The 22258-nt window shown below is 47.3% G+C and overlaps 1 protein-coding gene across 1 annotated transcript; it reads left to right on the forward strand.

Annotated features, from left to right (window-relative positions):
* The first annotated feature begins 6257 nt into the window (after nt 1-6257).
* Nucleotides 6258-22015, forward strand: LOC102458456 (GTP cyclohydrolase 1-like). The gene is made up of 6 exons (XM_075925409.1): nt 6258-6610; nt 9633-9742; nt 14782-14837; nt 16466-16497; nt 18377-18461; nt 21178-22015. Exons 1-6 carry the CDS (start codon nt 6322-6324, stop codon nt 21302-21304), a joined length of 699 nt encoding a protein of 232 aa, XP_075781524.1. The 5' UTR covers nt 6258-6321; the 3' UTR covers nt 21305-22015.
* The last annotated feature ends 243 nt before the right edge of the window (nt 22016-22258 follow it).

Consider the following 22258-nt stretch of genomic DNA (forward strand, 5'->3'; position numbering starts at 1 on the left):
CTCCCCAAACAGCTGGTATGCGCGTTGCCTGAACAGCAGAGGCTGTTGCACTCCAGCAACTTACTTCCACGATGCCGTCCTGCGGGGGTGGGGGGGGGGGAGGGGCAGGGGGAGGTGGAGGGTGCGGGGAGTCCCAGGGTAGAGAGTGCTGCCTGCACAGTCGGAGCTGCGCAGACCCGGGTCTCCTGACCTCCCCCTTCCCCCACTGCGCAGAAAGGCCATGGAACTGTGGGTATGTCTACACTACCCTCCTAGTTCGAACTAGGAGGGTAATGTATGCATACCGCACTTGCTAATGAAGCCCGGGATTTGAATTTCCCGGGCTTCATTAGCATAAGCGGGGAGCCGCCATTTTTAAATCCCCGCTGCTTCGAACCCCGTGTAGCGCGGCTACACGGGGCTCGAACTAGGTAGTTCGGACTAGGGTGCCTATTCCGAACTACCGGTACTCCTCGTTTCACGAGGAGTAACGGTAGTTCGGAATAGGACCCTAGTCCGAACAACCTAGTTCGAGCCCCGTGTAGCCGCGCTACACGGGGTTCGAAGCAGCGGGGATTTAAAAATGGCGGCTCCCCGCTTATGCTAATGAAGCCCGGGAAATTCAAATCCCGGGCTTCATTAGCAAGTGCGGTATGCATACATTACCCCGCTAGTTCGAACTAGCGGGGTAGTGTAGACATACCCTAAGTTACTGGGTGCCACAGCCCCAGCTGTTCAGGGAGCGTGTGCTGGCTCCTTTGGGGAGGGGAAGTGCTTCCCTCCCCACTGTGGGTCATGTGGGATCCCCCCTGTCCGGCACCCCCTTAGTGTGCTGGCTGGGAGCAACTGTTCTCCTCTGCCCCCGCCTCACTATGCCTCTGTGTCATCAGGGAGGAAGGGGAAACCAGTGTGCTGCTTCTTTAAGAAGCTGGCTAGCAGGGGCTCTCTCTTTCAGAAGGGTTGGGGGAGTGCCGGCTCCTCGCAGAACCCCTACTTTCACTGGTTCTGCAGAGCACCAATTGGGAAACACTGGTCTATGCTGACGTGCTGCAGCAGTGCTGCTGTAACGTTTCAAGTGTAGATTAGTCACCCCATTTCACTCCTCTTGGTCACAAACTGTTTGTGCTCTTTTTTGGTTTCGACTTTCTACAATTCCCCTATTACTAATCTCTCCCCTTGTGCTGTGTGTGAGAATGATTCCAAAACTGGTTGCCAAAAAAGTCTTCATTTTCTTGGATGTGTTACAATGTATAATTTGAGATCACTTATCTTCTCCACCACTATGATCACCAGCTTGCATATTCACAGAAATCATATCTGTTTTCTGGCAGAAAGGAAAAGTTGCACATTCAAAGCATCTCACAGCAGTTGTTCTCTCTCCCTCCATATCTGCTATCAGGTATAGGGTCATACCTAAAACAGGAATCACATTTCCTCTTAAAACTCCCACCAAAATTCACCCAGCTTGCCACTCCAGTTCACCTTATGTGATAGACATTAACATCTTTACTAATGACCTGGAGGAGGGGAAGGATTGCACCCTCAGCAAATTCACAGATGACACTAAGCTAGCAGGAGACATAAATACACTGGAGGGTAGGGATAGGGCCCAGAGTGACCAAGATAAATTGGAGGATTGGGCCAAAAGAAATCTGATGAGGCTCAACAAGGACAAATGCAGAATCCTGCTCTTGGGACAGAAGACTCCCAAGCAAACTAAGAGCACTCACTTGAAGATCTCTCCCTGGCATCAGACGAGGCCTGAGAGACGTCCTGGCTGACAGGCACCGGCTCCAGGCACAGGGTGACGGTGTCCGTATTCTCCTCCTCCTTCTCTGACGTGACCTCCAGCTGGGCGATGACGGGGGTCTGGAGGCCGGAGTCCATGATGATGGGTGGGGAAGACGTTTCCCCAGCCCCTCAGGAGTTGGTGCAGCTCCTGGTAATAGGGATATGTGTGGGCTCCTGCCCCTGAACGTGAGCTGCGCTCTGTGGCCCTCACATATCCCCATGGAGCTCTTTCACCTTACTCCAAATCTGTTCCAAGGTCCAGGGTGGATGTCCGTGTTCTGCCAGGAACATGGCCATGCGCTTGAAGATCTCGGTGTTGTGGTGCTTGGCATTGCTCGGTGCTGGGAGCTACCACGCAGGCTGGATAAAAGAGTTGGGCTCTTTGAGACTCACTGACAGGCTCTTGCCCAGCCCTGACTTAAAACAAGATCAGGGTTTAGTTGTGCCAAGACAATGGGATGTGCATGGAGTGCAATTGGTTCGTATCAAACAGAAAGGGAGGGGTCTGATAGGACAATTATACTCATGCAGGGGGACAGCAAGCATGGGGACACAAATGCCACAGAGGGGCAGCAAGCTCTCCAGTGAGCAGCTGCTGGCCAGCAGCACAGCCCCTGCTACCGCAGCGTGCTCCGGGGAGAAGCTGTTGGCCATCACACAGCCCCTGCTGTCCCTGGGACAGCCCTGGGCACCACCGGTGGGCAGTTGCATGTGCCCCAGAGGGCTGGGCACAGGGAATGGCAAGAGGCAGGTCTTGTGGCCTCCTTCACCCTGGGGCCGGCTCCAGGAGAAGCTGGCCAATGGAGAAGCCAGTGGGCAGGATGTGCAGCCCCCCTGCTTGCTCCCGGCCAGCCTCGGGGAGAAGCTGAAGGGTGGAGTGTGTGGTCCCCTCTGCCCCAGGGAGAAACTGCTGGGAGGATGCATGGCCCTTGCCTGCACAAGCTGGCCCCAAGGAGAAGCCAGCAGCCACCCCCATCCCATGCCCTGAGCTCCCCACCTCCTCCCCTGAGCTCCCCTACTTCCCAACTCCCTGCCCTGAGTACCTCCTCACCCCCCTGCTCTGACTCCTGCACCCTCCCACCTCTGCTGAACCCCTCCTCAGCCCCAACCCCGATTCCTGCACGCCCCCCCCCCCATACACACACACTGCCAGACCCCTGACTTGAAAGACCCCAGGGTATAAACAGGGGTGGCCCTAGACTAGCTGCCAGCAACTGGCGCCCTAGGCGAACCATGCAATCGGCATCCCCACCTCCAAGCCCCTCAATGATATTGTGCTGCCATTTGGTGCCCCATTTAACTTCGTGCCCTAGGCGACCGCCTAGTTCGCCTATATGGATGGGCCGCCCCTGGGTATAAAAAAATCAACCTAAAACACAGCCAGAAAAGTCACTCCAATTCCAGGGCCTTCTCCAGTCCTGTTCCCTGCAACACAGCAATTTATCTGACTGCTGGCTGCCCTGAGCACCTAAAACATACTGCAGCAGATGACTACTCTTGTGGCTTTCCTTGGTTTTCTGTGGGAAAGCAAAGCAATCTGTGGGGGAAATAAATTCTGTACATGTGCAATGGTGCAGAACTCCCCTAGGAGTAAAGACATTCGCTAGTTCACCTGATAATAGTAGATAAGAATACAGTAGCATGTCTTTAAAACTAGTTTGGACAGTGCTCTAGTGGTGTCCATTGCATAGGTGCCAACTTTCCCTCTAACTGGGAAGTACTTGATCTTCCCAATCCTAGGCCCAGCCTCTGCCTGGCCTCTTCCTCTCCCTGCTACATCCCCACGCTGCACCCGTCCTCATTTCACCCCCTTCTTCCAAGCAACCATCCCCACTTCTTCCCACCTTTCCCCCCCACATCGCTGCTCCTCCCACTCCCTCCCTGAAAATGCTGAATACCACAAAATAGCTGTTTGCAGTGATTGGGCTCTTGGAGGGAGGGGAGGAATTGAGTAGCAGGGCCACCAGTGGGCAAGAGGCACTGGGGGGAGATTGGCTGCTTGGTGGGTGCTCAGCACCTGCTATTTTTTCCCCATGGGTGCTCCAGCCCTGGAGTGCGCATGGGATCAGTGCATGTGGTCAGAGCTGGATTGAGCCATCCCGGCACCCCGGGAAGACAGTTTAATTGCGCCCCAGGTTGGGGGAGAGCACATGCACGGCCCCGCCTCTGCGCCGGCACGTGGGGGAGGGCGCACAGAGCTGGCATGCAGCCCAGGGCCGTCCAAGGTGGGCCGAGTCTGGCCATGCAGGGCCCCGCAGCCGTGGGGGGGAAGGATGCTGCTGGCTGGCGCTGCGGGGATTAACACGGCCCCCGCCCCGGGTGGCCGCTGCAGGGTGGCCGCTGGGAGCTGCTGCAGCCCGCGATCTGGGAGCCGGGCATGCAGCGCCTGATGTCAGCTATAAGGGGTGCTGTGCTACCTTTACAGCTGCCATCAGGTGCCCCCCCATAGATTGGCACCCTGGGCAGCTGCCCAGCTAGCCCATGCCTTAATCCGGCCCTGCATGTGGTTCACTGTTTTCTCTAATTTAGAAGCTTTTGGAAACCATTCAGAGCAGCTGTATGCATAAACTGCTCAGTATATTGAATAAACATGATTATTTGGGAACCAATTGTGCTCACACAGTCTTGCTAATTTTGTTGTGTAACGAGCAAAAGACACATTAATCATACCAAATATGTTTATATCTGTAAAACAATTAAAGGAACTTCAGTAAACAACTATTTTTGCTGTGGTTAATTCCTCTAACAAAAACAGAAAGGAGTCTGGTGGCACTTTAAAGACTAACCAATATATTAGGGCATTGGGGCATGAGCTTTCCTGAGCTACTACCGGCAGTCCCCGGGTTACGTACAAGATAGGGACCGTAGGTTTGTTCTTAAGTTGAATTTGTATGTAAGTTGGAACTGGCATCCAGATTCAGCCGCTGTTGAAACTGACCGTTGGCGCGGCGGGACCAACCCGGCAGCCCTCCAGCTGCTCTACCCCAGGCGTCGGCGAGAAAAGCCTGGTCTGCTGGGGTGGGGGGCACACTAGCTGCGCCCCCCCCCCAGCAGACCAGGGAGACGCGGAGCGGCTTTTCTCGCTGCGGAGGACGCGGGTGGCGGGACTGTGGCGCGTCTCCGCGGTCCCGCCGCCCGTGTCCTCCGTGGCAAGAAAAGCCTGGTCTGCTGGGGGGGGGGGGGGCGCACTAGCTACGCCCCCCCCCAGCAGACCAGGGAGACACGGAGTGGCTTTTCTTGCCGCGGAGGACGCGGGCAGCGGGACTGCCGAGACGCGCCGCGGTCCCACCGCCCGCGTCCTCCGTGGTGAGAAAAGCTGCTCCGCATCTCCCTGGTCTGCTGGGGGGAAGCGCCCCCCGCGCCTCCGGAGGTGGCGACAGTGGGGGAGGCACCCCGCACTAGCTGTGCCCCCCCATTCGTAATTAGGGGTCCGACTTAAGTCGGACTGACGTAACCCGGGTACTGCCTGTATTCACTTCCTCAGATGCTGAAGAAAAAAGGAAGGGACACAGATGGGAGTGTAACATTAGTGCTAATTATGTCAGAGTGGATGTGGCTCGTCTCCAACACTGATGAGAAGGTGAGAGTATCTGAAGGGGAAATTACCTATTGTGATGTAAGAACCACTCCATTTTTCTATGTAACCCTTTGTTCAAGGTGTCAACTGTGCATATGAATTCCAGCTTAGCCAAATACACTTTCCTTGCAGTCAATCTGAAGTCCCTCCCCCGAGGATGGCAATTTACAGGTCAGAAACAGTGTGTCCAGAAGACAAGTTGTGGGGAAGTTGAGCCAGAGGTGACCTACCACACAATTTGACACACAGTCTGTCAAATCCCAGTTTCTTATTCAAGCTCTCTCGTGTATAGAAGGGGCCAGAAGGGTGACACGTGGCAGCATATTCTGCAGGAACCAAGCGCTGGGCCAGGGAATGGCATGTTCCAGCTCCTTCAGAAAAAGCTGATGATTGTGGGGACGTGTCACTTGGCGTGGCCCGAGTGACCCATTACACTGCAGCGCCTTGACTGGTCATTTAAATGATTGCCACAAAGACTAGAGCAAGGCGATGGGGCAAGATCCCACGCGGATGTATTTTACATAGTTTTGACCACGCGATAAGGACATGGGCGCCACAAATCAGGGGAGCTGGGGACAAGGAGCCAGCGCCAGCCTCTTCACTTAGGCAAAGGAGCCAGCAGCGCCCCGGGAAAGCGCCCCCCGCAGCGAGAGGGAGCAGGGCGGATGTGTACATAGTTCACGGCTGGATTACGGTCCTAGAGCGGCTGAAAGGACGCTGGAAGGCAGGGGCGTGGAGCGTGACTCCAGCCGTGTCCTCTGATTACTGCCGGCAGGTCAGATGGGCTGTGGCCGCCGGGCACGGGGGCAGCGGGACAATGGCAGCTCAGAGGAACCTGCCCAGCTGACAGCCCCGAGGACGTCACCTGCTGAGCGGGGGAAATAGCCATGAAGAGGCAGCGGGGATAAATAGAGGCCGGCCGGCAGCCCCCGGCCTCGCACGGCGCCTCCCCGCGGCCAGCCCGGCCCAGCAGCATGGAGTACCACGGGGCGGGCGAGGAGCTGCATTGCGCCCGCAGCGGGGCCACGCCGCGCCCGTGCTGCAATGGCTACACAGAGCTGTCGGCCGAGATGCGCCGGGCCCTGGTGCAGTACCGCCTGGGGGCGCCGGAGGTGGGCGAGCTGCCTGCCCTGGAGGACGCCTACCTGAGCATCCTGAAGGGGGTGGGGGAGAACCCTGCCAGGCAGGGGCTGCTGCTGACGCCCAAGCGGGCCGCCAAAGCCATGCAGTTCCTCACCAAAGGCTACCAAGAGACCATCGAGGGTGAGTCCTGCTCCGCGCAGATGCGAAGGGAAAAGTGCGAGCGCCCGGCTCCTGGAGAGCCCGGAGCCACTTTCACCCCGCAGGGCCCTCACCTCGGCAGCTGAGTGCTTCCTTGAACTGGAGGGTTAATAGAGCACCTGGCCTGGCCCCTTGAAGTACGGGTTAACTACTTCGACTAAACACTCTGTTCCATCTTGCATTTAGCTTTGACACTGTGAATAGGAAAAACTTAAAAAACAACCAATAGACTAATAGCACTTTAAAGACTAACAAACATGTCGGATGGTATCATGAGCTTTCCTGGGCACAGCACACTTCTTCAGATGACTTCCCAGTCATGGAAGAGGGTACTGTAAGCTCCCAAGCTTGTCTCTCTCACCATAAGTGGGTCCAATAAAATCTATTACCTCACCCATCTTATCTCTCTGATCTCCTGTGACCAACCAACAGGGATACAAAACACTTAATTGTTCACTTAATTTGGGGAGCAAATTCTCACCTACTGCTTTGTGGGTTTTCAGGTCTTGCTTTTAACAGACTTCACCTCTGTAAACCTTCAGAACTATTCCCTGTCTCATAAACTTGACTATAGGAAGTGTCCTATCAGCGGTACAAGTAATGGGAATTAAAAACAGGGAATTTTTTTTTCATTTTACCTTTCAGGTTTATGATGATGATTGTAGGTATAAATAGCCTGAGGAAGGCAGAAGAGAGAAGTAATTTTCAAATAAATGAATCTGCACACAGTCAGATGCATTATAGAAAACTAATGTGCCATTTTGTGCTATATTTTTGCAGTGCCTAGCACAATGGAATCCTCATACAGGACTGGGGCGCCTTGCATTACCTTGATGCAAATAACCAGAAAAAAGATTTTCAGCTTGAGCATCAGTTACAAAAGGGAGAGGGGAAAGGCAAGTGGCAGCAGCAGGTTCAGTGGGTGTGTATGAATTATTCCTGAGGCATATTATTAAAGTTTAAACTTAAATAGTACCTTTGTTAACTTTTTTTTTTTTTTTTTACAAAAATAAGGCCCTGAGCCTGCAAACATTTTTGGGGGTGTGTGAATAAGTTTAATATTATCTTTGCAAGAATGATGATATAATACTATGCAAACACTTATATCAAAGAGTAAGAATCAGTTTCGGTTTTACTTTTCAGGGATTTTTATCCTGAACTTTTCTTTTTCCATTTTTGACATATGTCAGTAGGAATGTAGGTAGGAATTTCAAACTGGGACAGAGGAAATTTTGTTCTGGGGGCAGTTATCTTCAGGTATTGAGGGGGACAGACACTATGTCTCCCTCCAAGAAAAGACTCTTTCTTCACTTTCTGTAAGTAGGGTAAAGTTTAGTTAAATCCGTTAGGTTTCATTGTTTTATGGTTTGGGTATGGGATCTGCTGTCTGTGCACTTTTTAAAAGATGTTTGGCTTTTCTTTGTAACTAAGTTCTAGGCCAATGGAGTTTCTCCATGAGTATATTATTTGTTACTTTTTCATCTAGTTATTATGCTTGCAATAGGAATATTGTGGTGCTAATAAAAGTTCTTTAACTTTCTTTTCTTAACCTGGTATTGTTTAATGGTGGTGTCCTGCTTTTTACTTTAGGGGTGAGATTTTCCCAAATGGTCTCTCCCCTGGTTTCTTTATTAATTTGGGTGGTGGCAGCAGAGATCCTATCCCCAAAATCTAGGGTTTTAAGATTTTGGGGGGAAGTTTTTATATCAAAGCCTGGTAGATAAGGTTTTGGAGTACACTTGCTGGCCCCCACTTCTGCATTTATTGTGCCAGAGTGGGGAAGGAGCCATGACAACATATTACTTATGTTTCCTCCCATGTTGTATTTTTCTGATACTGTACAAATTGTCTGTGTCTACACTGGCACCCCTTTCCGGAAAAGGGATGCTAATGTAGACTTCGGAATAGCAAAATCTGCGGGGGATTTAAATATCCCCCGCGGCATTTGCATTTACATGGCTGCCGCTTTTTTCCGGCTTGGGGTAAGCCGGAGAAAAGCGCCAGTCTAGACGTGATTCTCCGGAAAATAAGCCCTTTTCCGGAGGATTTCTAATTCCTACTTTCTTATTCCTTTCAAGTAGGAATAAGAAATCCTCCGGAAAAGGGCTTATTTTCCGGAGAATCACGTCTAGACTGGCGCTTTTCTCCGGCTTACCCCAAGCCGGAAAAAAGCGGCAGCCATGTAAATGCAAATGCCGCGGGGGATATTTAAATCCCCCGCGGATTTTGCTATTCCGATGTGTCTACATTAGCATCCCTTTTCCGGAAAAGGGGTGCAGTGTAGACACAGCCATTCTGTATCGTAATATGCACAATAGTATCTGGTCTCTGAGATGACAAATTTTTCTCATCTTCAGTATTTAGACTTTTCTCTTTCTAATGAATGTAAATAAGGCTTTGCAGCTTCTGAAATACTGATTTCATAAAGAATGCATGTACTAGGTACCCATCTTCTACAAACAGATACTATTTTATACTCATCTACTAGGCAATAAGCTCTTAAACATCTAAACAGTGGGTACTCTCCTCTTTCTGTTTATGGGCATGTGCTGTGATAAGTGCTCCTCTCACCCTTGTCTGTGACTGGGAGCTGGGCCACAAAAGTACATCAGCATAAAATAGTTAAGCATTCCTTGATGCTGCTAAATTCCTGTGTGTAAAGTTACTTACATGCATGTATGATGGAGTGAGTGAGTTGAATGAAGGATTTCAGCTGTACTTAAAACTGATTATTTTAATTATACTTTTAGTTTTATACAACCATTGAATTGCAACTGAGAATATGTCTATATTAAAACTATTTTTAAAAGGTTTGAGGTTCTACTAGTCTCATGTCAGATATATTTAGTTAGTCTCTAAGATGCTACAGAACTACTTGTATTTTTAAGTTACAGACTAACACAGCTATCTCTCTGAGATTTTCCAATTGCAGTACATGTATAACCCTGTTCAGGATAGAATCCTGTGCAGAATCTTCAGTTAACTGCTCATTTTGTCCTTTCAGATATACTCAATGATGCAATCTTTGATGAAGATCATAATGAAATGGTGATCGTCAAGGATATTGATATGTTTTCCCTTTGTGAGCACCACTTGGTACCCTTCTTTGGCAAGGTAGTTATTCATCTGCCTTATGGCAAATATTTGTCATTCAGCAAATATTTGTCATTCAGCATTCTTAGAAGCTGTACTGAATAAAGGGAAATAAAATGTGTTTTGAAAAATTAGGGTGAACTTTACTCCTGCCCAGTGTAGTCCTCTAGAATCCTGAATAAAAAAATCTTATGAAAAGTTTTAATACATGACAACTATTATGTGAGCATTTTGGTGTGATCAGAAAAGGTTTTATTTTGTGGATGAACTGCATCTGCAGTATGAAGCATTTTAGAGGCAGAAAAGAAAAGCCACATTTTCTATAATTAGGTAACAGGAAATTGATTACCCTTGGAGAGGCTCCTTAATAGGAATCTTAGAAATTAGTTTGCTATAAAAAAACAAGGACATTTCATTTTACGGAGAATCTTTAGATTTTACATTTTGTAAAAAAATAAAAATGTATTAAGTATAGTATTAACTAAATTTTATTGAACGTACCAATGTGTCCAGCCTCCCACTCTTGTGGTTGATTCTTTTAATACATTTTAAATCTACACAGTTAAACATACTCCAGTAAACTCTTTCCAGAAGATATGCAGTGGGATATAGAGATTCATGTTTTAATACTTCTTAAATTTAACGTAAGAATGACCATACTGGGTCAGACCAAAAGTCCTCTTAGCCCAGTATCCTGTCCTCCAACACTGGCCTATGCCGGGTGTCTCAGAGGGAATGAACAGAACAGGTCATTCTCAAGTGATCCATGTTATGTCAGCTATTTCAAGCTTCTGACAAACAGAGGCTAGGGACACCATCCCGGCCCATCTTGGCTAATAGCTGTTGATGGACCTGTCCTCCATGAATTTATCAAATTATTTTTGAACCCTGTTATAACCTTGGCCTCCACATCATCTGGCAAGTTGACTGTGTTGTGTGAAGCAATACTTATTTTTGTTTGTTTTAAACCTGCTGCCTATTAATTTCATTTGGTTTCTCCTATTTCTTGTGCCATGAGAAGGAGTACATGACACTTCCTTATTGACTTTTTCCATACCATTCATGAGTCTATAAACCTTTATTATATCCTCTCTTAGCTATCTCTATTTCACATTATGGATAATTCTCTGAAGACATCCACTCAATGACTCTAAGATCTCTTTCTTGTGTGTTATAACCAATTTAGATCCCCTCATTTTATATGTATAGTTGGGATTATGTTTTCCAATGTGCATTACTTTGCATTTATCAACACTCATTTTCATCTTCCATTTCACCCAGTTTTGTGAGATCCTTTTGTAGTTCTTCACAGTCTGTTTGGGACTTAACTTTGTTGAATATGTTTGTATAATCTGAAAATTTTGCTACCTTTGCTGTCTAGTGTTTACTCCTTTTTCCAGATCATTTTTGAAAAGGACTATTCCCAGTACAGACCCCTGGAGGAACCATTATTTGTCATTCTCCATTTGGAAAACTGACTATTTATTCCTATCTTTTGATACTTACCTTTTTAACCAGTTACCAAAGTATGAGAGGACTTTCCCTCTTTTCCTGTGACAGCTTATTTTGCTTAAGAGCCTTTGGTGAGGGACCTTGTCAAAGGCGTTATAAAAAATTTAGTAAACTGTTACTCAGTCCTCCTTGTTAACATGTTTGTTGACCCCCTCAAAGAAGTGTAGTAGATTGGTGAAACATGATTTCCCTTTACAAAAACCATATTGACTCTTCCCCAACAAACTGTGTTCACCTGCGTGTCTAACAATATTGGTTTTACTATAGTTGCAACCAGTTTGCCCAGTACTGAAGTACTTATCTGCCTGTAATTGCCAAGATCACCTATGGAGCTTTTTTAAAAAAAACAAAAAAAATTAGCTATCCTCCAGTTATTTGATACAGAAGCTAATTTAAATAATAGGTTACAAACTACAGATGGTAGAGCTGCAATTTCATATTTGAGTTCCTTTAGCACTCTTGGGTGCATACAGGGAGGCTGACAGAGTTGTTGGTCCCCTGGGCAAGGTGTAGGACAACAGCTCCACACTTCTGGAAGGGGCATGGCTTCAGGCAGAAGGAACGAGGGCTAGCCACCCCCATGACCCTTTCAGAGCCGACAAGAGCATGTCACATATGACTCCAGCATCAAATTAAAGGGCCCAAGGCTCTGGCCGCCAATGCCGCAGTTGCCCTCTTTGTCCCAACCTGTCAGTGGGCCTGGGTGTATCCTGTCTGTTGATGGAGACTTATTACTGTTTAGTTTGTCAATTTGTTCCTAAACCTCCTCTAATGATGCCTTAATCTTGGGCATTTCCGCAGTTTTGTCACCTAAAATGAATGGCTCAGGTTTGGGAATTTCCCTCACAGCTGTGAAGACCAATGCAAATAATTAGTTTCTCTGCAGTGACCTTATCACACTCTGGGGTTCTCCTTGCTCAGGGAACCCTAATCCCCTATACCTTGCCTCAGTGGCCAGTCATCATTTAGCCTCTGCCCCAGGGGCAAAGTGCAGTCTGAAATGGCTGCTCATCATCTGGAAGGGAGTGTGGACCTGCTACCTTCTCCTGTCCCGGCTGCCTCCCTGCAGCCCTAGTGTCCCTCAGGCCTGCAGTCTGGGAATTGGGTCATGCCAAAGCTCCTCAGCTCTGCCTGTCTTGCCCCAGCCCTGCTCTATCCCAGGTACCCTCTGTAGCTTCCCAGACAACCAGAAGCTAGCTTCTCAGCTCTCACAGCCTTTTATAGGGCCCAGCTTGTCCCTAAGGGTGTGTCTAGACTACAGAGTTTTGTCGACAAAAGTGGACTTTTGTCGACAAAACTATACCTGCGTCCACACTACCGCTGAGTTCTGTCGACATAACGTCGACAGAACTCAGCAGTTTTGTCGACGTATGTAAACCTCATTTTACGAGGAATAACACCTTCTGTCGACAGAGTTTCTGTCGACAGAAGGTGTTATTGAATGGAAACTGTCCTTTGCGTCCAGACTACCATGTCGACAAAAGCAGCTTGCTTTGTCGACAGAACTCAATGTGGTCTGGACGCGCTTTGTCGACAGAAGTTTTGTCGACAGTATCTGTCGACAAAACTTCTGTCGACAGAAGCCTGTAGTCTAGACGTACCCTAATTGGCAAGTGTTGTGCAAGCCTCCTCTGTAATCCCCTTCCTGCACAACTACCTCCTTTCTATTTTTCTCAGTTGGATTTAGCTTTGACTTTTTTTTGGTTTTGTTCTTTCTTTTACCATATTTTTTTAATGGGGTGTACATGTAGGTTGAGCCTCTGTTATGATGTGCTTAAAAAGTTTCCATGCAGCTTGCAGGGATTTCACTTTTGGTACTGTACCTTTTAATTTCTGCTTGTCTAACTTCCTTATTTTTCTGAAGTCCCTTTTCTGAAATTAAATGCTATAGTGTTGGGCTGCGGTAGTGTTCTCCCACTACAAGGATGTTTCTATAACAATCTCCTTCTTTCCTTTCTCTTGTTTCTTTCTCAATAAACCTCCTTTCCTACTTGCTGCTTTCTCTTCACGTGCCTTTCTCTGACTCTTATTCCATAAAGACTGATAATTCTTGACAGCTCAAACTGGAATGCGCAGCAAAATGAATGCCTGTTTTCTTCTTTGTCAATAAATCTACTTGCTCTATATATGCCTATAAGTTCCACAGCATTTATACTTTCTCCAGCCCTGCTGAATCCCAGGTATATAAAACTGTGGCCTCTATATAAAACCATGGTATGCCCACATCTTGAATACTGCATACAGATGTGGTTCCAATGCCAATATATCAAAAAAGATATATTGGCACTGGAAAAGGTTCAGAAAAGGGCAACAAAAATTATTGGTGTTTGGAATGGGGCCCATATGAAGAGAGTTTAAAAAGACTTGAACTTTTCAGATTAGAAAAGAGGAGACTAAGGGGGAGGGGAGATATGATAGAGGTCTATAAAATCATGACTGGTATGGAAAAAGTGAATAAGGAAAAGTTATTTACCTAGTCCCTCAATATAAGAACTAGGAGTCATCAAATGAAAGTAATAGGCAGCAGGCTTAAAACAAACAAAAGGAAATTTTTCTTCATGCAGTGCACAGTCAGCCTTTGGAACTCCTTGTCAGAGGATGTGGTGAAGGCTAGGACTTTAACAGGGCTCAAAAAAGAATTAAATAGCCATTGATGGACCTAACCTCCATGATTCTATTAGCCAGGATGGGTAGGAATGGTGTCCCTAGCCTCTGTTTATCTGGAAATGGGTGACTGAGGAGGGATCACGTGAGGATTACTTCTTGTGTTCCCTCCCTCTGGAGCATCTGGTATTATCCACTGTTGGCAGACAGGTTACTAGACTACATGGACTGTTGGTCTGACCCAGTATGGCCGTTCTTCTGTTCATATGTTCTTATACATATGCACTTTCTCCACCTTTAACTACATCTGCTGCATAGTTCTGGTCTGACTTCACAGGGCACTTTGGCTCTTTCTATACTGCAGCACTATTTTGGGATACGGGTGGTATCTGAAATAGCTATACTGTGTCTTAAGAGCAAGCCCGTTATTTTGAAATATAACGAACTCGCTATTCCGACGTCCCTGTAAACCTCATTCCACAAGTAGTAAGGGACATTTTGGAATAGCAGGTTATTTCAAAATTTAGCACTATGTAGACCGCACCAAATTATGAAATAAGATGCGCATTTTGTGTAGCTCAAATTATGTATCTTATTTCAACCTATGGTGCAGTATAGATGCCCCCTTTGTCTGTGTTAAGGATCCAGTCCTGCTCCCATTAAAAGCAGCACTGAAACTCCCATTGACTATCACTAGAGGAAGGATGAGGACCAAAACCAGAAGGTTTAGGTTCTGGAAGCCCTGATCCTGCAGTTTCCACTGAGTGGGCAGACTGCTATGAAATGTGAAGCTCCATCATGGCTAGAGCTTCTCACAGACACAGCTATCTGTGCATTGTACATTGCATTTTGGAACTCTGAATTTAGTTTCAGGCCTTCACCTTTCTTGTAGAATCAGGTGTATAGTAATCATTCAGCATTTAGAGTCCTGTTCATATTTGCAGGTACATATTGGATACTTACCTACAAAGAAAGTGGTTGGACTAAGCAAGCTTGCAAGGTAAGTGGATGTATGCAATGTTATAGTGAAGGTGTAAGAGCCAAATCCTGTTCTCAGTGCACAGCCCAAGTGAGGTGAACTGGGATGCTCTGCAGAGGGAAAGGGACAGGAATACTTCTCTTAGGATGTCTGGCAGCAACACAGAGCCACTGCTGAAGTTTTAGGGTTACCGTAAGCCCTGGCGTTCCTTTGACTGGTGGCTCTGCAGTAGCAGATCCCCTGTCCCCACTTGCCCTGCACATCGGAGTGCATGGAGTCTACTGTGAAGCTGCTTCAGAGTGCAGAGGGATGTGGAACTCCTATATGGTGTTCTTGCATTCTGATCTCCCTATGGTGTGGGTTAGGTCCCTATGGTTTCAGGAGATAGGATTTCCCCAGTTCATGTAAGCAAGTAACAAGGATTATGAAGGTGAGCTGGGAAGGATGATTCACTACAGAAAATTAGGATTTCCCCACTGTGACTCTTAAGGATAATTTCTTATAACAGAACCTGCACAAGTGTTTGCAGCTAATTATGTTGACTTTTTAATCCCCACAACTATTCATACAATCTGTGCATACAGAGCACTCCTGATCGCCTGCTAATAGAAAGGAGTTAGTGGGAGAATGTTCTCTTTGACAGCTGTCAGTTTTGGCATTGGCTCCCCACTTTGGACTGAAGGAGCCTTAGTGTGTTAGCCTCGTGGGCAAGCTGCAGTGCTTTGGTATTGCTTCTGAGGAAGAAGGGACTTGAGCATGGCTATGGACTTATATAGGTGCTGGAATTAGTATGATTTGGATGCTGCTGTGCCCCCAAGCCTGAAGTGGTTTCCATCATATGCAGGTTTTATAGTTTGGTTCAGTGATTTTCAGCACACCTGTTTTACAAATTGTTCCAGCATCCCTGAGGACTCATGTGAACGGGGCAGCTAAGAGTGGGTAGCTGGCAGTTTTACACTTTATTGGCAGCTGATCGAGTTCTACACTGTATTGGCTGCCTTAGGTTTTGGGTTTCATTTATATGTTTTGTTAGCACATATCATAGTTGTCTACTGTTTTCAGCTATGTGCCTCTTTCTATATCTAACATTTTTTATAAATGAAATTAACTTTTCTATTCAACAGGCTGAGTTTAAGTAAAAGCTGATGGCCTACACATCTTTAAAGAACAATCCAGTTATCAATAGCAGACTATAAAATAGTGTCAAATAGTGGCCCTGTTATAATCCATAATCTGTTCTTCTGCATTCTGAGCACAAGCATGTTAATGACCAGTCAAAGGCTGCTTTACAAATGTTACACAAAGGCTGACAATCCACAGTCTGAAAATAGATTATTTTGGGGTTAAATAGGATTTTTGAGGTAATACTTAATTGTTTAAAAGGGTATGCTTTCTATAAGGGATTCCATTTATAAGGTACTTGGGTTAAAATAAGTGGTACAAATTAGAAATATATTATCAGCTGTATTTAAATCATACTGCACATTGTAATGTAAAATCACTTATATTACAGTATGTTTTAGCCTTCTAAATAGCCAAGATGACATTGTCCTACATTATCCTCTGTGATACCCAGAGAGTCTATTAAGCTAAACTTAAAGTTTGTTTAAATCAGGAAAGAATATTTATTATTCTTATATTTTTTCCAGAATTGTTGAAATCTTTAGTCGAAGACTGCAAGGTGTGTATCCTTTCTATAGTATCTCTCTGTTCTCCTGAACTGTATTTCAGCTAGAGCAGTGGTTTTCAATTGTCGGTTGAGACCTCACAGTGGGTCGCTTCTTCATTTTAATGTGGGTCACCAGAGCTGTCTTAGACCTACTGGGGTCCAGGGCCAAAACCAAAGCTCAAGCCCCACTACCCAAGGGCTTCAGCCCTGGGTTGCAGGGCTCAGGTTACAGGCCCCCTGCCTGGACTGATGCCCTTAGGTTTTGATTTAGGAACCCCACTCAGGGCTGTGGGTCTTAGGCTTTGGCTCCTCCTCCCCCTGGGGCAACAGGGCTTGGGTTGACTCAGGCTTCAGTGCCCCTCCCAGGGTCATGTAGTACATTTCGTTGTCAGAAGGGAGTCATATAGGGTTGCCAACTATCTGATCTCACAAACCTACACACCCTGGTCACACTCCTGTCCTGTCCCTTCTCCACAGCCCTGCTCCTGCTCACTCCATCCCTCTCCCTTCATCACTCGCTCTCCCTGACCCACTTTCACCAGGATGAGGCAGGAGTTTAGGGTGCAGGCCCTAGGCTGGGGCTGAGGGGTTTGGTGTGTGAGAGGGAGCTCGGGGCTGAGGGGTTTGGTGTGTGAGAGGGAGCGCAGGGCTGAGCCTGGTGCAGGAGGTTGGAGTACAGGAGGGGGTGCAGACTTTGGGGTAGAGTTTGGATGCAGGAGGGGGGTCAGGACTGGGCCAGGGGGTTGGAGTGCAGGGGGGTGAAGGGAGCAGGCTTCAGGAGGGGGCTGAGGGATGGGACAAGGGTTTGAGGTATAGTAGTTGCAGTGGAGTGAGGGCTCTGAGGGAATTTGGGTGCAATGGGGGCTCAGATGTGGAGCAGGGAGTTGGGATGCTGGAAGGGGAGGAGGGAGTATGAGCTCTGGGAGGGGCTTAGGGTTGGAGCAGGAGATTCAGGGTATGAGATAGGGTGTGGGCTCCAGGAGGGGGCTCGGGTGAGATGGGGGGGATTAGGTTGGGGGAGGGATGAGGATGCAGGCTCAAGCCAAGCAGCACTTACCTTGGGCATTGCCAGGTCCCAGTCGGTGGTGTAGCAGGGTTAAAACAGGCTCTCTGCCTGCCCTAGCCTCGTGCCACTCCCGGAAGTGGTCAGCATGTCTCTTAGTGTATGCCTAACTTGAATTGTCACTAGTCCTGTTGAAGTAAATATATTTAAAGGTAGGTATAGGCCTAAGCACTCCTCTGAACTGGGACTATAATAAATGTGGCATATAAAATTGTCATAGGACCAGGCAGAAAACAAATTAAAACAGCCTGATCCTACTCCTCAATCTCGGCTGGAAGCTTGTGATGTCAATCCCATGGCAGTATAGTGGCCAAGTTCAGAGCCTCAGTACTTACACTTCAGCAGCTAGGTTAGTCTAATGGGGAAGGTGTGCTAATGAAATGCATTGGGTCCCCTTTTGTGAAAGAATGAGGAAGTGTACTCTGTGCATAGGACACCTGTGATAGGTAGCCAAGGAGGACAGAAGTCTCTGCAGCGTGGGAAAAACGGACTTTTGGTGATGTATTTCACAGGGAGTAAGGGATTCAAAATCCTGTGTGCAATCAAGGTGGCTAAATATAGGCTGACTGAATAAAGAATAAATTTCAGGACTCCAAAGGTGTCTTTTCAGCATTTTTACAAGCACTTTTTACACTTTTAAGTTCACATTGAAAAATTAATTTTAAAAAACCATTTCTAGCACAAGGACTCATTTTATTTTAGTTAGCTAGTGGGGGAATTTGATAGACTGTATTTAGAACACCTTAGGAATGTATTTTCTTTAAAAATTCTTAAGGTGTACTAAGAGTGGTAATTACCTATAGAAAAATCACACTGTTCTCTTTTTAGTTCAGGAGCGGCTTACCAGACAGATTGCTCTGGCAATTACTGAGGCTCTGAAACCTGCTGGAGTGGCTGTGATTGTAGAAGCATCGTAAGTAATCCATTATTGTTAGTCCCATTAAAGTCAACTTCTAAACCAGAGGTGTACAATAATTTTTGACGGGGAGCCACTCCAAGATTTTGGAAAGTGATTGAGAGCCACATTCTTCCATGTTATTAATGGAAAAGGTGCAGGTTCTGGGATGGAGGTTGGGTGCAGAAGGGAGCTTGGGATAAGGGACTGGGGTTCAGGAAGGAGAGTGGGATCTGGGATGGAGTTTGGGTGAAGGAGGCAGTTGTGACCTAGGGCAGAGGTCTGGGTTGCAGGGGTTTGGTTTGTGACCTAGAGGCACAGGACTGGGATGCAGGAGTTTGGGTTGTGACCTAGGGTAGGAGGGGATTGTGATCTGGGGCAGGAGACTAGTGTGCCAGATCTGGGAGAGAGTATAGGTGCAGGAAGGAGGCAGAAGATTTGGATATGTTGAGTGGGGAGGCAGAGGGTTGGGGAAGAGAAGGGCTGGAGTGCCAGAGGCAGGCTCTGGCTAGGAGACTTACCAGCCCAACCAGTCTGCTTGCCTGCAGAGCTTAAAACATATCCCAGCCAGCCTGCCTGCCTTATGCCTGCACAGCCATGTGCTTGTGTGAATAACTTAGCCAGATGGCAAAGGGCGTGGTACTTCGTGTACTATCTGTTATTCAAACAGACAGTTCCCATTGGCCAGTTTCTGGCCAGCGGGATTGTGCTGAAGGAGGGATTTATGCCTGAAGGCTCCCCTTTTCCCCCTCCAGGCTCACAGTTTTTAAAGAGAAACTGCTCCATAGCCACTTTTCTGAGCGGCGTGAGGGGCAAGCAGGGAAGCCTGTCTGGGGCTCTCCACTGCATCTGTGGGCCATATTGGTGGCTTAGCAGGCCGGATCCAGCCCAAGGGCCGTATTTTGCCCAGGCCTGCTCTAAACAATTATTGCATCACAGTACCAGAGATGTTATTGTTACCCAAACACTAACCAGGCTGGGGAGAGCTGGGTTCCCATTCCTACCACAGTCTTCATATGGAACTTTGGACAAGCCATTTAATCTCTCTGGTGCAATTCCCTGTCTGTAAAATGGGGATCCAGATACTATTGCTTTACACTGGGCACATGTCAGGATTCATTCATAAATGGCATCTCATATATACCTTAGTCATTAAAGTACCTCAATAGATAACTTTTAGGTACAGATAAATATGACAGAACTTCAGATACTAGCTTATAAGAAATTGTGACCTCTGTTGACATTTTCCCCCCCACACTTTAACAAATGCTGCAGCGTGTGTATGGGCAACTTAGCTTGAGCTAAGTGAAAAGTGACTAAAAATGGGATATAAAGATTTTGGCACATTTTCCATTGTTCAAATTAGTACAAGTCTTTGAACTTGTACATGATGATGCTTAGTCATTCACACAGATGCAGGCATGTATGTGTACATTTTTCAGGCAAACAACATGTGGACTAATCATAGTTGGCACCCACACACTTATATGTCTGACTTGTAATTAAATAGCCATGACTGGCTTGTGTCAGCCAACTCGGGATTGCAAGGTTTAGGTTAAAGGGCTGTTTAATGACAGTGTAGATCAGCCACGGCCACCCCCAGCTCACGAGCCACATGTGGCTCTTCTCCCCCCTCAAAAGTGTGGCTCATGAAGCCGCTCCTGTGCCTCTGCCAACGGCCCCTGGCTCCTTGCTCATTTCCCGCCTTCCCTGTGCTCACCAGGTTGACGATTCAAGATGTTGCCCAAGATGGCGGCCATTGACAGGCACCTGATAGGGCCAAAAAGCCTAAGTTTGCTTGCTTCTTAAAGGGGCAGCCTTCTTTTTTGCTTTTGTTTTTGTGGTTTTTTTTGCTTGATAATTCTGGTGCGGCTCTTCGCATTTTTTCCGCCACTGTTTCAGCTCTCTTTGTTAAATGAGTTGGCCACCCCTGGTGTAGATGTTAAAACTTGGATGGGAGCACAAGCTCTGAGAGCTTCCCTTCTCACAGGGTACTCAAACCTAAACATGTACATTGCAATTTTAGTCACATAGCCCTAGTCCTGAGTCAGTTTGCAGTCTGACCATGGGCGTTTAGCTGCCGTGTTGAATAGTTCAAACATGGTCTGCTTAAATTTCCTGCCAATATTTATTCATTTATTTCAACTTCACTCAAACATTGTTTACAGCAAACGTCTCCCCCACCCTCCCACTGACAGGCCCACTACCGGGTAGTCAGGAGGGGAAGTAGGGGTAAAGTGGACAACCACCCCGGGGACAGGTGATTCAAAAGGGCCTGGAGCTCCCAGCTGCTGGCACCATGGGCCCTTTAAATTACCATTGTATGCTGTGAAGTACACTCCAGGCAGTTCTGAGCGCTGGTGAGAGGGCATGGCATGATGTGGTCCAGGCAGCACTGAGGGCTGGCTGGCCCCAGCCCTGCCACTTCCACCTGAAGCCCTGCCTTTTCCAGGAGTGCACAGCTGCTTCCCCCCACCATATTGCCCAGGCGTCAGGAAAGTCTGCCAGCTCTTCCTGCCCCCCTGAATGTTGTTTTGAAATTTATTTAAATAAAATGGATTTCAAGAATGATTTTCCTATCAGTAGTTTGGCGTGAACTGGACATGCTTTAATTAGTCAAAGGCATTACTTGGCACACCGTGCATCGCTTATTGTCTTAATGGTAATTATATCTAGTTATCCCAGTGTGCAGGCTATTAACATATTAAACTAAGGTTGACTAATTACCTTCTAGGCACATGTGCATGGTTATGCGAGGGGTTCAGAAAATGAACAGCAGAACTGTCACCAGTACCATGCTTGGAGTTTTGCGAGAAGATCCAAAAACCAGAGGAGAATTTCTTACGCTGATTAAGAATTAAATGGAAAGAGCTTCCCACTCATGGTTTGTTGGCTCCAAAGTAAAAATCAATTGCAAGAAACTAATTACCGTGTGGGACGCAGACTGTTTATAGAGTTTGTGTTTTAGAAATACCATGTGACATACTGGTTCTCATTAATGTCTTGTAATGTTGTAAAATATTTGGTAAAGAATTGACATGCCTAAATCAAAATTGCTGAACTGAAATTAGCAGTTTCCCAATGCTAACCATAAAGTGCCATATAAACATGTTGCTAGATGAGAGCTAAATCAAGCCATCCTACCCAGAAAATTAAAACCAAAAAACAATCACCACAGGAAAATGAAATTAAGCACAAAATCCTGTGACTTTTATGAATCAATCTTCAGTACTTTTGTGCCCCTTGTATTAGGTAAAGGGGTCAGAAAACCAGCAAATCTCCCCCACCAGTGATTCTTTTAGTGCAGGGGTTGGCAACCTTTTCAAACCAAAGAGCCAGACTACATCAAAATTCAGAACAAGTGATCAACAAAGAGCCAGATAAGAATGCAGGAGTCAGGGAGGGGGTTGAGGAGGCAGGGCAGAGGATGGGGGGCACCAGAGTTGGGGCAGAGGTGGGTGGCTCAGGGCAAGGGGTTGGATGTGTGGGCAGGCTCAGAGTAGGGGATGGGGGCTGCAGGAGTCAGGATAAGTCTTAGGGGCTAGAGCAGGGCATGGAGATGCAAGAATGAGATCAGGGGGCTGGGAGGCTGAGGGCAGGAGGTGGAGGGGTGCAGGGTTAGGGTTGGGTATGTGTGGGGTTTAGTGCAGAAGGGGTGTAGGAATCAGGGCAGTGGGTAGAGGATTAAGGGCAGCGGGCACAGAGTAGGGGACCGGAAGGTCTGGGGCCAGGGCTTACTAGGGCTGCTCTGGAGAGGGGAGGGGGCAGTTTCCCCAGCATCTCCTCCAGAAGGCAGTGGTTTCTAGCCCTCCCCC

Source organism: Pelodiscus sinensis, chromosome 3 (genome assembly GCF_049634645.1).
Source record: "Pelodiscus sinensis isolate JC-2024 chromosome 3, ASM4963464v1, whole genome shotgun sequence".
Taxonomy (NCBI): Eukaryota; Metazoa; Chordata; order Testudines; family Trionychidae; genus Pelodiscus; species Pelodiscus sinensis.

What these genes read in the sequence shown, in the direction of transcription:
- LOC102458456 (XM_075925409.1), top strand. Translation starts at nt 6,322, where the DNA reads ATGGAGTACCACGGGGCGGGCGAGGAGCTGCATTGCGCCCGCAGCGGG. An exon ending in CTTTAGTCGAAGACTGCAAG is followed by an intron (nt 16,498 to 18,376) that starts GTGTGTATCCTT and finishes TTCTCTTTTTAG; the next exon opens with TTCAGGAGCGGCTTACCAGA. An exon ending in GCTGTGATTGTAGAAGCATC is followed by an intron (nt 18,462 to 21,177) that starts GTAAGTAATCCA and finishes ATTACCTTCTAG; the next exon opens with GCACATGTGCATGGTTATGC.